This window comes from Molothrus ater, chromosome 8 (assembly GCF_012460135.2).
Source record: "Molothrus ater isolate BHLD 08-10-18 breed brown headed cowbird chromosome 8, BPBGC_Mater_1.1, whole genome shotgun sequence".
In the NCBI taxonomy this organism is placed as follows: domain Eukaryota; kingdom Metazoa; phylum Chordata; class Aves; order Passeriformes; family Icteridae; genus Molothrus; species Molothrus ater.
This window is the reverse complement of record NC_050485.2, coordinates 22941321-22956781: the sequence shown is the minus strand read 5'-3', so window position 1 is coordinate 22956781 and position 15461 is coordinate 22941321. Positions and strand designations below refer to the sequence as shown.

Genomic DNA, 15461 nt, shown 5'->3' with positions numbered 1-15461 from the left:
TGAAAATAGATCTGTTTCCAGCTGCCAATGACTCGTGTTAATTAATTAAAGCCTCACAAGCTCGGGCCTGTAAAAGCCCAGTGCTGGTCGCGCCAGGCTCGGCTTGCTCTGCACTCACGCACTAATTATCCTACTGCAAGGCCAGCAGCTAACGAAGCTCCAATTTGTGCTGGCTTCGGCTTCCAGCCATGTGGGAGGCAGGGAGTGCTGCTGCAGGATGGGATGGGTACAGTGCCCTGGGTAAGGGGGAGCTTTGGGCAGCACTGTTCCAACCCTGGTATCCCCTTCCCCAGCACTCATGGACCACCTCTCCCCATAACTGGCCCCTCACACTCCAGCTGTGCCTCTGCTAAAGTAGGGAATGGGGTTTGGAGAGGGTGTGGAGCACCAGCTGCCTTGTAGCACCTGAAAACCCCATACCTAGGTAAGACAGGCTGGCCAAGAACGTCCCTGCCTGGCTCCCATCCCTGCCTGGCTCCCTGTGCGTGGGCCTCCCACTTCCGCAGGGTGGGCAGAGAGGCGAGGCAAGGTGAGGCGTGGAGGAGACGCTGGGGTTTTGCCCAAGGACAGGAGGAAATGGTAATTAGCCTCTGGAGCACAGAGGAGGCGAGGGCAGGAAGGCAGGGAGTGCTCCAGGAGGTGGGTAGCGTCTGCTCTGAGAGTGGGGACAAGGAATGGGCCTTGGGATGTCATGCTGGGAGAGCAGGGTGGTGGCTGCTTGGGGAGTGTGTGCAAGGGTGACAGAACCACCTGTCATCAAGAGCACTAGGATGAGTCCCTCCTCAGCTGAGACCCATTGGTGGGTGAGGGCTGGGGGGATTCAAACCCCTGTTACCCTCCCTCCCACCTATAGTGTTTGTAGGAGGCAGGATCCTGGCAGTCAGAGGCCCTGGGAATGGCATGTTAGTCAGGCTCCCCACAGGAACACCCTGGCCCTGCCATCTTTACTGACCCTTGAGGTCCAGAAGGTGGTGGAATCTCAGCTGGGGCTGACCCTCATCCCCAAACAATGCTCAGCAACTGTGGCACAACCTGCTCAGCCCTATGCCCTGCTATGGGTCTGGCTCCAGGTCTGCAGGGTCTGGGGTTGGGGTGTCTTTGTCCCCTTCCTGGAGACCTCACCCCTGGGACGGGCTGGTGTGGAGTGGAGGGGTTGAACTGGCATCCAGAGGTGATGGTGCTGCGACTGGGCACCACATGGCTTTGTAACCACAGGCTGGCATCACCCGGCCACCCTGCCAGCTCCAAGAGAGCTGTAATTCAGCATACACAAGTACAGCATTTCCCCACCTCCTGCTCCAGCTGATTTCCAACTGCCCTAGATCCAACCTGCTGATTACACACAATGTTGGCTCAGAGTTTGGTTTTGGGAGGCCTGCTGCTGCTGTGAGGGTTGAGGAGGGAGGGTTGGCCAGGTGCTGGAAGCTTACGAAAGGAAAGCAAACACAGGCCTGGACTTGGCAGCTCCTCCACATGGGGAGGAGCTGCAGAAGCCACCCAGGATAAAAAGGCTCCACACAGGGCCCCAGAGAAACCATTACCTGCCTGTGTTTCCAAACAAGCTTCCGCCATGCGTGAATGGCAAGACTTGCTGAGAGCAGGGAGAAGATGGGGCACAGTGTCTGACTCAGGCGTGCAGTGCAGGATGCTGGGGTGACTTTGAGGGGCAAGACACCTTAGTGAGCACCATGGCACTGGGAGGGGGCTGTGCTGTGCTGACACTGGTGCCTCTGGCTGAGGTTTTGGCGTGATGGTACAGGTAGCATGTGCTTGCTGTGCTGGCAGAGTAGGATGGCACTTATCCGTGTTCAGTCACGCTTTTTCACAGTCCTAAGTCCACGATATCAGCCCTTTGCCTCTCTGACTTTGCAAAGGGAATTCTCACTGGCTTTTGGGGGCTGCATCACCCAAACCACTTGTGCTGAGTGAGCCCCCGGCCCACTCTAGGTGTTGGGGGCTGCACGGTAGCCTCCCGTCCCTGCCTGCCGCGACTCTGCCCAGGGACATGCTGCCACCAGCTTCCACGCAACGCAGGCAGGGGCGGCCCTGCTCCGCTCCCCTCCTCCTCCTCCTCCTCCTCCTCCTCCTCCTCGCGGCCCCACGCTGCGGGCCGATCCCCCGCGCACGGCGCTGCCGGCAGGGGGCGCTGCGGGGCGCGGCTCGGTCCGCACGGCGGGGCCGCGACAGCCGGGCTGCGCTGCGAGCCGAGCCGAGCCGAGCCCGGCCGAGCCCTGCTCTCGCCCGCCGTGCCGCCCCACCAGGCAAGTACCGAGGGGCCGCGAGCAGCGGCGGCCGGGGCGGGCGCGGGTCCGCAGGCCAGGGGGGTGCTGGGTTTGGGCGCCGCGTCCGCGGGCAGGATCCGGGAAGCTGGGTCGGTCGTGCGCGGGGTGCGGGTACTGCGCGCACATGGCTGGGGCCGGGTGATCAGCCCACGGGCAGGATCTGGAGTGCTGGGTGCGGGTGTTGAATCGCTTGGGAAGTCCTGGGGTGCTGGCTCGGGGTCGGGTCTGGGTCTGCAGGTAGGGTTTGGGGTGCTGGATCCCAGCTGCTGAGTCCGCAGGTAGGATTAGGGGTGCTGGGTCCGGCTGCTGAGTCCGCAGGCAGGGTTGGGTTGTTGGATCTGGAGTGCCGGGTCTTGGTTGGGGTCCACAAGCGAGGTTTGGAATGCTGGTTCTGTCTGCTCAGGTGCTGGATGCGGGTGCTGAGTCCACAGGCAGGTTCTGAGGTGCTGGGTGTGGGTGCTGCTCACAGGAAGGGTCCAGAGAAAGACGAGCAGGGCTCTGACCTGCTGTGGTTGAAATCCAGGGAATAATGCGTTGGGGAAACAAGAGGGCAGAACCTCGGAAACGACAGGGTAAGGGATTCAGGGTAGGGCTGATGCAGGTGAGGGTTTGGGGGTGAAGAGCCGGAGGGGAGGTGGGATATGCTGGATGTGGTGGCAGTGCAGGAGCTTGCTTTGGGGACAGGTTTGGGGTGTGGAGTGAGCTGGGTCTGGGGGACCTGGGTAGGAGTGACGGGGGAACAAGCTGGGGGTGTGAGGGAACGCGATTCTAGGAGTTATGGACAGACGGGGCACCAGCTCCGGCAGGGAGGGCTGGATACTGCCCTTTCCTTCCCCAGCAGGCTGGGGGGATCAGGGGTCTGTAGGGATGAGAACTGCTGGGGGTGTTTGGGAAGGCTGAGCATTACCTGGGGTCAGCTGGTGTTTCAGATGGCTCGGATGAGGTACTAAAACCGATGCAGGTGGTGCAGTGCAATCCCTGCCCCCTCTCCTTCCCTTTGGAAATCAGGGGGTGGTCATGGAATGTGGCTTGTCTGAGCCTTGACTCGTCGAGATTCATCTCCTTGGGATGCATTGCTGTGGGGGCTGCAGATGGCCCCCAGGCAAAGCAGACCAGCCTGTGCTGGGGCTTCTCTGCATCTTCGTGCTAATCCAAAGGCAGAAAGTACCTGCAGCACTGGAATTTGGGGCTCTCTTTGCTCTCTCTATTAGTGCCCAGGTGAGCCAGTGACTTGTGCCTGGCCTTTAAACCAAGAGCGTGAAGTGGGAGGGGGAACCGTGAAAAGGCTCTTCGGGTGCCAAAAAACCCAGTCTCCTCAGACAAAGAGGCTTCCCAAAATGGATGAGGAGTGCAGTTCTGCTCAGATGCAGGGAAATTATTAATAACAACAGCGGCATTTTTGGTGCTAGTTGGGCTGCCACTGCGGGCTCCGGCTGCTTTGCTTCCCTCTGCGGCAGGCACTGGTTGGGCCCCCCCCCCCCGAACCCCGAAGCTGGGCAGGGTGACCCTGGCAGCCGCAGATGCTGCGTGTGTGCCCTGCAGGACAGGTCTGTGCTTCATCTCGGTTTGGCCAGGCTTGCTCTGCCCAGAGGGATGAGGGGCAGGGAGCTGCCCCCCAGCAGGAGAGATCCCTATCAGGACTTTGTTTTTGTGTTGCAACCTGAGGGGGGAAAAAAAAAAGGCAACAAATCCAAACCACCCTTTCAGCTGCTGCAGATGAGGCTTTGTTCTCCCCCTCTGCCTTTTCCAACATCTATTTGAACATTTCACCACTTTACCCACCAGGAATGCAGCGGGTTTGCTGGAGCTGGGAGGTTTATTCAGCAAATCTGGCAGGTCATGTGCCGGGAAAAAGCGTGCAGGTGTGCTTAGCAAGGCTGGTGAGGGGCCTCTGCCGGCCCCGTGCAGGAGGGCAGCGGTGGGTGCAGGGAGATGTGGTGCCAGCCTCGCCTGGCCGCGTGTGGGGAATTTCCTTGCACTTGCCCGCCGGCTCTGCTTGGCATCTTGATGAGACTTGTTGGGAAGCACCTCATGTGATGGGTGGTTTTGTGAGAGGGGGCCCGTCCTGGGGACCTGCTGCTCGTCAGAGAGGAGAGGTGATGCCCCCAGACATTTTTATGTAACCTCCCCCGACAGTGGTGCTGGGTGGGTGCCTGTTCCTGTTCAAAGGTGAGAGCTCCCTGCCGGCTGCTGCTTCAGGAGGAAACGCTGCCATCTCCATTCCTCTGTTCCTGGCTGGCTGTGCCACCAGCTCCTCATGATTTACAAGCATGAGGGCTCTGCCACAGCAAGGTCATCACAAAGCCACCCCCTCCTTCCTCCTGGGGCCTGAGCTCTGCTGTTCAGAGACCAAGGGGGCCCAGGGTTAGGCTCCAGGTAACCTGTGTGGGGGCCAGGATGCATCTTCGTGGTTCAGGGTGTGCTCTAGGTTCTGCTTTTCTTGTTGCTTAAAAGATCCCTCCAGGTACAATCCCACCTCCGTTACCTGACAGAGGGAGACTGTTTGCCTGTTGCAAAGCCCAGCCCATGTAAATCATGTGGGGATCTGATTTTGGGGCAGCAAAGCTGGCGGTATGCAAACAACTGTGGGAAAGGCCAGATGTTACTGCTTTTTGCTGTGCAGTTTTGAATGCAAAGTGGAATATCAAAATTGGGTTTGACCCCGAATTGAAGCTTTGTTGGAGGGAAAGCAAAGGAAACAAGAAGATGTTGTCGAAACTAGAAGCCCTAAAACTGCTCCCGTCATCTGGTTTTGCTGGACTTTGGAAAAGAAAACAGTTTATCTTTGGAATAAATAAAAGGGAGAGGAACAGGCTTGCAGCAGAAAGCCCCATGTTCCCTGCAGACAAGCTGGATTGTGCTCCACCTCTTGCCCCTGCTTCCCAGGGACCCCAGGTTGTGTGGGATTTCTGAGCCTCTGTTTCCCCTTGGGAAAGCCCTGCACCGTCCCGACGGTGGGAACCCCAGGCATTGCCAAGAAACATCTTTGAAACTCAAACCTGGCTTTGTAAAATAACTGGAAGACAAACCGGCTCTAAACAAACACCCAAGTTAATTCCGTGTCTTGCATTGTATGAGCCCAGTGAAATGAAACAGTGCAGCCACAGGGATGGGCAAATGGATTCAGATGCTTTAAAAAGCCCTGAAATCTGCTGGCTTTGAGATGTCCTTTTACATTTAGGGTTGGGATTTTTTTCTTGTTTTCTTTCTAATTGTTCCTGGGAATTTAATTCTACAATTATTTTGCTGCTTCTGCTGAGGAGACAATGTGCTTCAGCCACAAAGCCTTTGAAGGCTGAATTGCAGATCACATCCAGTGCTGAGCCACTTGGATGCAGACGCCCCCTTGCTGGGAGAATTTGCTGTGATGTGGAGGGCTGTCTGTCTGTTCGTTTGTCCAGGCTGCCGAGGGGCTGCCGGCCAGCGGTGAAGCTTGTCATGCTGCAAATGAAAAAAGGATGGAGCATGTTGGGCTTTGGAGGTGATGTTGCTAGCACCAAGCCTGCCTAATGATGGGGGAGGTGGGAGCCCCAGGGATCTGCATCCCGTATCTCAGGGCTCAGTGGCTGCTCTCTGCTTCCCCCATGTCCTGGGTTGGAGGCGTGAGAGTGGAGTCAGAGCGAGGCCACAAAGTCTCGGCACCATCCGGTTTCACTTCCCGGCTGTTGCACGACTCCCTGCTGTTCTCTCAGGTGCTCCCAGGCTGTGGGGTCAACCCAGGGCTGCTGCTGTGGCGTTTCCAAAGGGGAGAGATGTGCTGTGAGAGAGAAGAGCCATGGGGGCTGTGTCCTCACTGCTGTCCTGCAAGAGTTAATGGCCTCCAGCATGTGAAGAATTGCTCCTGTGAGGGGAGTTTTGCTGCTCTGTCCAGGGCTGGCTGTGGCATCCCTTGGTGCTCTCAGTCCAACCACTGAGCTGCAGGGGTTTGCCCTTCAGCCTCCCCTCCTTGTAGCCTTCCAGGCGATCTCCTGGCAAGGCCTCTGGACCCAGGCAGGGAACTGTTTCAACTAACAGACAGTGTTGGTGGATTCTCCTTCGGGTGGGCAGTGGAGGAGTGATCTCTTCTGCTGTCATGGGCACTGTGCTCTTGCTGTCTGCTTGTGTGGTGTCATGAGCAGCTGGAGCAGAGCTGTCCCCGTGCCTGGCAGCCATGGCACAGGGCAGAGCAGCTTTCCTTATTTTCTCAGTCGGACTTTTTTGGGTGGGTTTGGATGGGAATGGCTGGAGATCTCTCATGGGGACTTGGCACTGAGCTCTGTTGCTGCCTGGCAGCCCCTTTGAATCTCCTGCTTCACATCAGACCCGACCTGATGGAGGAGAGGAACGAGTTCTTGTGAGATTAGTGAAAACAGGGAGCTTGGGAGAAGCTAACACACCCTGATCCCTGCAGCCCTGCAGGGATGACACCATGAATCCCTGCTCCTTGTAGAGTGGGCAACATTCCCCACAGGAATGCAGCAGGGGGATGTCGATAAAGGCATGGGGCTGGGGGCAGGGTGGGAGGGGTGGGGGGCAAATCTCTTGGAAACTGGGCTGTTGTTAGTTTTATTGCTGACTGCTCAGCTTGTCTTTCCAGGAATGTTTGGCTCCCTCCACTCCCTCCAGCACTGGGGCCCCTTACACTGTCCCACATCCCCGACTGTCCCTACTCTCTCTCCCATCCATCACTTGGCTACTTCGCATGTCTCCTCCCTGCCGTGACATTTCTGGGATCAGAGCTGGGTGCTCTCCTCTGCTGGTGGCTGGTGAGGACTGCTGTGGGAATTCAGAGCCTGTTCCCATGGCCTGCAGGAGCCTCCCACCCGCCTCCCTGGCTCCACGATGGCTGTGCTCTGCGTGGGGGCTTTGCGTTGGGAGCAGGGCAGGATACTCTGTGAGAGGAGCTGAAGTTGCAGCTCTTCCTCCCCTTCTCTGTGCCCAAATCCCAAATTTGGGTAAAGGAGAAGTACATCTGCTTCCTGAATGGCGGAAGCTCTAGTGTGTGTCTGCTGAAGCACCTCAGGGTCACGCATGGTTTTGTTTAAAGAAAGCAAAAATAAACCCAGGGAGGGGCTCCCAGGAGGTCACTGTGCTCCTTCTCTCCCTGACCCAGCATGGGTCCCCTCTTCCTGGAGGGCATTTGGCAAGTTTGCATTTTTTTCTTGTGTTGTTGACAAAAATCCTGTCTGGTTGAGAAATATCTGTGCAGCAGCGCCAGCCCAGTCCCACGGGTCAAATCCTGCCCCTGCAAATCTGTGCTGGGAACAGCGGCTTGTTTTGGGCTGGCCTTTGGGGGTGCTGCCACGGGGGACCCATGTCCTTGCAGGGCAATCTGGGCACGAGGCCAGGAGCAAACTCCTTGAACAAATGGATGGACACGATGGGCTTGGGGTGGATCTGATGTTTTATCATTTGCTGGTTGGGCTCTGCAGCAGAAGCAAAGTGCTGGAAGTTCGTCAAGGGCTGAATTAAAGTTGCCTGGCAACCTCCATCCCGGCTCCTCTTCCCACATCTCGCAGGATTTCCCACCCAAGGTCTGCCGCCTCCAGGGAAGGGGGGCCCAAAATGCACCGCGCTCACACCAGGCTGGGGCCAGGCTTGTCTCCCTTCCCATAACTCACTGGCTGTTCCCATGCCCGGCAGCCCGGACCTCTCCCCACCTCACCATCCCCTGGGGCAGGTGCCTTTCCCCCAGCCTGCCCCAGGAACGGGCCAGGCTGTTTCAGCTGAACCTGAGAGCAACCTGAGTGGATCTCCTGGGGGGTGGGACAGTTCAGTGACAGTGGGAATGCGAGTGGCTGCAGGGGGATGTGCCAGGCTTGGCATCAGTGAGTAGAGTGGAATCGGCTGCATGGGGTTTGGAGTGCCCAGGCTCCAAAAAAAGCTAAGTGCAATTGGTGTCTTCTGGTGCGGTGCCTGGGGATTTTGTTAAGGCTGTTTTGCAGCTCCATAACCCAGAGAAGACCCACTGGAAATCCCTGTCTCCCACTGGGAAACTGGCAGTGCTTGCTTGTAGTCTGTGATGCCAAGGGGAACATCCCATGATGGAGGAGGAATGTCCAGCAGCCACTCTGGGAGCCTGCTTGGGCTTTACTAGATCTTGGTGGAACAACTATAAGCTGTCTAGGGAGGAGTGGGATGGGAAAGTGTCTTATCCCACTCCGCAAATCTGTCCTGCCATCCAGAATGGATGCTGAGGGTAAGCTGGAGAAGTGCTGCTCCCATGCACCTCTTCCTTTCTTTCTCCTGAGTTCCTTTGAAATTAAAAAGCTGGCATAATTTTTTTTTTTTGAGGAAACATCTATGGGGGGCCTGTGAGACCCTGTCTGTGGTCTCTCCCAGACCCTGTCTGTTTGGCAGCCCCACAGACACCACAGCTTCCTTGCAGTGCAGCTTGAAAACACCTTGTGCTCCCAGGTGTTGCTGCCTTGTGACTTTGAGGACCATGGGGCGCTGGGAAGGGGCTCCTATGCCCACAGAATGTCCTGCTGCAGTGGCTGTTGAGGTGTGTGCCAGCTTTGGCTTGTTTCTTTGGCCAGATCCAGGTTGGTGAGAGTGTGAAATTCACTCATCAAAAGCTTTCTGCTCCTCCGGAGACGCTGGTCATGGGGATTTTAAGGAGGTGCCAACTGGGCCAGCCCGTTTGGGTGTGCTGTGCCTGGCTGCCGGTGGGAGGCTGAGGCCAGCACAGTCATGCTCACACAGCTCCCGTGGTGACCCAATAAACCCAGTCAGACCTGACCAGGGCTCGCTCGCTGCCCTGTGCGCTCACCCACGCCTGCACGCCTCTGCTGCCCCGCTGCTTTCCTGCATTCCCCAGGGACCAGCAAACACATCCCACCGGTGAGAGACGGTACCTGGCTCCGGCTCCGTGCTGGGAGCTGTGGCTGAAGCCCGTAGGGGCACTGATAGCCAGTGATAGGAGGGTGGGCTTTTACCTCTGTGGATGTTGCGCGTTGTGAGTAGAGCAGTTGGTTCCTGGCTTCGCCCCTCTCGGGGTGTCCGTCAGTCCTGTGCCTGTGTCCTGCATCCACCGTCCTGCTTCTTCAGCATCACCAGCCAGCGACGGGAGCCTCAGTGGGAGTTGAGGCTGGACCATCAGGTCCTATGTTGGCCCCTCTGTGCTGGGAAGTAGGTGAGGTGCCAAGGGACTTGGGAGCTCATTCCTGGGGAATGGGGTGGGATTTTATGGGCAGTTTTTCTCTTAAACGCCTAGCTTTCTTGGAGCTGCTGCTGCTTTTTAGCCTCTTCATCTCCCCTTTTTGTTTCCCTTCCCTAGAGAAAACTCTGTGCATTTCCATTCCCAGCTTTTTTCTATTTCTTGTTGAAGTGCTGGATTTGTGTAATCCATCTTCCCCCAGTCCTAGTGGTGAGTCCCATGGATCAAAACCTCCTCTACTTCCTGCCTGAGCCCTCAGCTTCACCCTGAGCTTAGAACTTGCACCCTGACAAGGGGGAAGTGATGGGTTTGGGGGTGTTTGGTGTGGCTGCACACCAGGGTATTGACCTCAGGGTAGTAAAGGATTGTTTCAGTTCCTTCTTGCTTTTTCTCCCCAACTCTAGGTATGAAAAATAAGAACTAGAAAGTTAAAAAAAAAAATAGGGATTCTTGGAACAGCCCTTCTCCTTGAGTAAATATTAACTGGCTCTTACAACATAACTGACTAAATGTTCTTTAGGACAAAGTTACATCTGATCTCGGTCAAAGGAACCTTTGGAAATGGGCATAGCTGCTTCACTGGAAAAAGCGGAAGAGCCCAGCCCTGACAGCATGGGAGGCTGCTTCCCCCTGCCCAGCCAGGAACCCTGCACAACCTCCCAGTTTAATATATTTTTGTTTTCCCCCTGTACTGGCTTGGTGTGTATGATGGTTAATGTTAGCTGGGGCTGGCTCACAGCACCATGCTGGCCCTGTGATAAACACCATCCCTGCCACCCTGGCCAGCCACACTCCCAGCTCCGCTCCCTGGCACATCGGGAGCCAAGCAGCAGGCAAAGTTCAGGGTTTGTTTGTGCAGGGGAGATAAGCTGAGGACGCCCAGGGCTGTTACTCATTTATGAGAGATCATTGTTTGCCTTGTCTTAAGGAGGTTTTTCCTCTACTCTGCTTTCCCATCCCAGGTGCAGCAGCTCTTGTGGCTTGTGCATGATTCCAGACTTGTGTCCCCATGTGGACACTTGGGGAAGGGTCCCTGTAACTTCCAGAGTGGTCCTGCTCCCACTGGTAGGATGGAGATGTGTCAGCATGGGACTGGCCGGGGTGCTTTGGTGCTCCAGGTGTGACCCCACCACTTGGTTTGCCCAAAGCTTGGTGGGTTTGGCTTGTGCTAGACATGGTTGCCACCAAAGCAAATTGTTTCTTCTTGATGTCTGTCTGCACTCACCTGCCTTGCATTGCTGTGCTGTCATTCATGGGCAGACCCTCTGTCTGTACAGGGCTTGTCCTGGAAACAGGAGTAAGCTGGAGCGAGCCTCCTCTGGGATCTGCTCCCCAAGGAGCTCAGCCCTGCATGCAGCACCCTACATAAACCCAGGGTTGGATGCTTTTGGGTGCTCTGTGCTGGTCTGGGGGGACAGTGGGGCAGCAGGGAGAAATATTTCCTATCTGCCTCATTCCCAGAATGCTCTCGGGCAGCCGCCAGTGCAGGTGTGAGGTTTGTGTCTGAAACCCCTTGAAGGAACCAGCACTTTGATGCAAGCTCCAGAACTATGGCTGAATCCACATCCGGCCCCTCACTTCTCCTTCTCAGCCCCAAAGCCCTCTTCACCTTGGTTTTACCTCCCTTCTTCTTGGGACTCAGCAAAGTATTTGCTTCAGGGAAATTGTTTGCAGTGAGCGTGTTTGAGCAAATTCTCTACAGGGTCAGGTATTTGGGCTTTATATATATATATATATATCTGTATGTGGGTGTATATATGTATTTATAAACCTCTAAGCAAATACTTAGGTGCTGGTTGCTTACTGGGAGCTCTCCAGCTCAGAGATACCCAGTCATCTTTTTCCTCCTTAGTGCCTGCAAGATGAGCTAGTGGCTTTGCTCAGTGCAGCTGTGAGAGGTGGGGGTTATTTGAGAGGGATCGAATGCATGAAAGTGAGAGCTGAAGTAGATGTGGAGCTTCAAGGCAGCTTGGGATGAAAGAGAACCTGAAATCTTTTGGAAAAACACAGGAGGGAAAAATTGTTTCCTCTTGAAAAGGTTTGCTGAAGATTCCAAGCAGTTCCTGTATGGATTTTCCTTCACCTTACATCCCTGAAGCATCCTTTCCAATGCCTCAGTCCTCTGGAGTCTCATCACTTCAGGGGGGGCAAAGCTGGGGCCAAGGACCATGTCCTTGCACAGCAGGACATGGTCAGCTGGGCTTTTGGGAAGGAGAGGAGACCTTGGGCTCCCCAGGACCCTCACTGTTGCCATTCCTGCTGCAGCCACTCTGGGGGTGCAGTGGGTCTTGGGGTACCCCTGTGTGCCAAGAGACCCACAGAGAGGCTTGGCCCTGAGCCCCTTTCTCTGCTTTTGAGGGAAAAATGTTTCTGCTTTTTGGATGTGATATGCAATGGGGGGATCAGCTGCCTCTGCTGAAACATATCCTTCGGTCAGGGGGATCTGCAGGAGCAAAAGGCTGGGGGTAAATGAGGGATGAACCCAGAGAAGACTTGAGGGAAAATGTACCTCCAAGCAGCTGACCCAAGTGCTCAGCAAGCAGCTCCCTGCTGTGACAGAATGGTTGCTGACCCAGGGGGATGCTGCAGAAGGTCACTGTGCTCAAACTCCCCTCCATGCTCCGTGATGGTTGCAGGCTCCATGCCTTGTGCTATGCCTTGCTTTCCCCTTGAGCAAATGAGGGTTTGTTTTTCCCTGAAGCCATCCCTGGTCTGAGGCCGTGCTGGGTCAAGCATCCATGTGTGTGTGCAGCTGGCTCCTTCCCAAGCCTGCCTGCTTGTGAGGTGCTGGGACAGCAGGAGTGTCTGAGCCAGCACTCTGTGTTTCAGGAGGGTTTGGTGGCCAACCCTGTCCCAGAGAGCTGGAGAGCCTGTGCTGAGGAGTGGCTGTGCCGGCCCGGCGGCTGAGAGAGCAGGAAGATGAGCGCAGGGCCGGCACATCTCCTGACAACTCTCTTCATGGCAGCGGCAGCCATGGGCTACCCGTCCCGGCGCTCTGCCACTGACCTGGATGCCACCCCCAGGACAACAGTCACCTTTGATGGTAAGGGGGTGTGGGTCCTGGTGGTGGCAGTGAGGTTTGGGATTTTGCTGGCACTGGCCTTGGTGCATTGTGACTGCATCTAAGCTTTGCCACCCACCTGGAGCAAGGGGCTCAGCCTGGGAGAGTGGCTACATGGGGCCTCTGATCCCCTGGGCTCCAGAAATCAGAGCCCACATGGCTGTCTGGTATTGTGTGCCCCAAAGAAATGAGCATGGCAAAATCATCTCCCCAAAAGCCAGAAGGGGACGAGGATGTGCAGGGAACCAGCCCTGACCAACCCCTGGCCCTGCCCAGCAGCCCTTGGAGGGTGTCCTGAGCTGGCATCATACCTGGACTGGGATCTCATGGCCCAAATAGTCAGCAGGAAACTTTCTTCCATGATTTTCTCTAATTGACACTGAGCTCTTGACCTCCAGCCTCTGTGGTGTCAGTGAGCCCAGCAGTGTCATAGTCCCTTGGGGACAATGGGATCCACACGGCATCATTGACCTCATTAGTGAGGCTCAACTCAGCAATTGATGGTGGGAGAGTTTCACTGTAGCTGGGGTGCCCTTTTCTCTCCAGGCAATGCCTATTTTCTGGGAAAAATGGGGAATCATTCCTTTTCCAGCTGCCCACAGGGTCCCAAGCTTCATAGAATTTTCACTTCCTGCTGGTCCCTCTGGCCAGGGCTGAGTCCTACCTCACACTTCTCAGCACCTCAAATTGGATGGTTTCATTGGCTTGGTGGACAGGAGCACTCAGCCTCACAGCAGAATCACTCCCCTTGTGTGACAGTTTTGGTTCAGGTTTTTTTATCCTTCCCTGGGCTGGCTGGGCTCAGTTCAGAGACAGAGTCACTGCCAGCATGTTTCTGCTTTCTTCAGCAGTTTCCCAAACAACATGGCAGGTCCATGCCCAGCACAGACATTGCAGCTCCCACCCCTGAGCTGTGCTTTAATTAGCAGAGAGAAATTTCCTCTGTGACCTGAGGCCGATTAATGCCTTTTGCCTTTTACCAAACCTTCTCCTTTCCTTTCCTCCTGCTGTAACTGCTGTCACCCAGCACTGCCTGCCTGATAACCTCAGCAAGTGCCATCCCACCCACTTCCAGCTCCATTCTCTTGTCTTTTCCCAGTGGCTCGCGCTGTGCCTGCCCCGGGGTCCCCCTCAGCCCCCTGTTCCCTTTGCAGAGCTGTCGGGAGTCCGGCGCTTCACTGCACACACCCTCAACTACAGCACCCTGCTGCTGGAGGATGAGCGGGGCATCCTCTACGTGGGCGCCAGGGGAGCCATCTTCGCCCTCAACTCCAGCGACGTGGCCGACGGCTCCCACCACACGGTGAGCCACACTGCCCAATCCCCATCCAAATCGTGGCCACTCTATCCCTGCTCAACCTCCCCCTCACCATCTCAGGTCCTACCTGGAGGTGATGTCCCCAAGTCTGTCCCCCGGTCCCCTGTGGACACCTGGTCCTTCTCCCCGGCCAGGCAGCATGGGGACAGCGGTGGGAGACATACCGAAGCTCAGAGCTGCCTGTTTCAGGGACACCCCAGCAGAATGAAGGGCAGGGAGGGAATCACACTCTTTTGCTCCCCCAGGGAAGGATATCCCAAAATCCTCCAGGCTCCTGCAGTGCTCTGGGATGTCTGCCCACTAATTGGGGTGTGGGACCACTCTTGCCCCAGGCTGGTGGGATGTGTGCAGGGTGCCATCTTGTGTTCTGAGCAACCATCCCTCCCTAAACAAATAAATAAGGATTTTATCATCTCTGATGGCTCTGATGAAAGCTGGAGGTTACAGTGACAGGGACCATGCAGTGATGGGGGTCATGCAGTAGCAGTCTCTCTTCCCCTTGCAGATCCACTGGGAAGCCTCCCCGGAGAAGCGGATGGACTGCCTGCAGAAGGGCAAAAACAACAAGGTAGAGCTGCTGGGTGGGTGCCAGGGAGGGGCTGCCCCTGCTTTTCCTGGTTTGTAACACCTGCCCTCCCCCTCTGCAGACCGAGTGCTTCAACCACGTGCGGTTCCTGCAGCGGCTGAACAGCACCCACCTCTATGCCTGCGGGACCTACGCCTTCCACCCGCTCTGCGCCGCCATCGTGAGTACGGCTCACCCACGGCTGCCCCTGTCCCCTGCCACTGTGTCACCCTGGAAAGGTGCAACCCCTGTCCTGTCCTACCATCTCCACCCACAGCCCCACTCCCTTTCTACCGCTGTCCCTGCCCCTGCCTGGCTCACTCCCAGGTGAGTGACTCCCAGGCTGGGGTGAGTAAGTTTGAGGATGTGGCCATCATGATGCAGATGCCATGAGTCCCTGCTCCACCACTGGGATTGGACTCTGACCCCAAGCGAGGGCTGGGGATGGATCAGTGTCATGGAGGATGCATGTGGGCTCAGCAGGATGGGATGCACCAGCCCTGGACTTGGTCTCCACTGCCTGCTGTTGCAGAATACCCTCCCAGAGGAGGGGCTGCAGAGTGGCTGATCCAGGTGGTGGTATGCATGCCCAGGGAAAGGTGACAGGGGCAGAACTGACTCAGCAGCCCTTCCCCAGGAACTTCCTGTGCTAGTCTGAGAGTCCACACATGGCTGTGACTCATGTGTCCAAGAGCAGCCTTGTTTTATTGGCAGTGGGACTTTGACCCCCTTTCAGTAGCTCCTTGAGTCAGTGGAGACTCAGTTGCCATTTGCCCACCTCTCTTTCTGAGCTGGGGGGCAAGGGGGCCCTGTGACCATGCCTGCAGTGTGGCCAGGGAGCCCTGGAGAGGCTGTGCCTGTTCCCATGGCTGTGCTGCTGGTCCAGTTTGGCCCTCGCACACACTGGAAATTGGGTGGAGGAGCTGCCAAGCTGGAAGGGCCCTGTCATTATTTAACATGCTTTGAACTGCAAACCCCAAAGAAAGTAACTCCTGCTATGACATGGACAGCACCTGGGGGGACTCCAGGCTGGCTGAGCAACATCTGCCAACCAGGCACTGCCTGGGAATATTGGCTGCACTGGCTGGCTCCTGCCC

General features: G+C 56.4%; 1 protein-coding gene across 3 annotated transcripts in view; it reads left to right on the top strand.

Annotated features, from left to right (window-relative positions):
• Positions 1–15461, top strand: part of SEMA4G (semaphorin 4G) — a 29246-nt gene that overhangs the window by 8346 nt on the left and 5439 nt on the right. The window contains exons 2-5 of one of the 3 annotated variants that reach the window (XM_036385723.1): positions 12250–12463; positions 13636–13784; positions 14305–14367; positions 14447–14545. In XM_036385723.1, the coding sequence (XP_036241616.1) occupies positions 12340–12463; positions 13636–13784; positions 14305–14367; positions 14447–14545 (435 nt within the window). In that variant the 5' untranslated portion in view covers positions 12250–12339. Of the gene's footprint in view, positions 1–12249; positions 12464–13580; positions 13785–14304; positions 14368–14446; positions 14546–15461 lie in introns of those variants that run through there. The other 2 variants (XM_036385725.1, XM_054515579.1) reach the window with 2 other exon arrangements.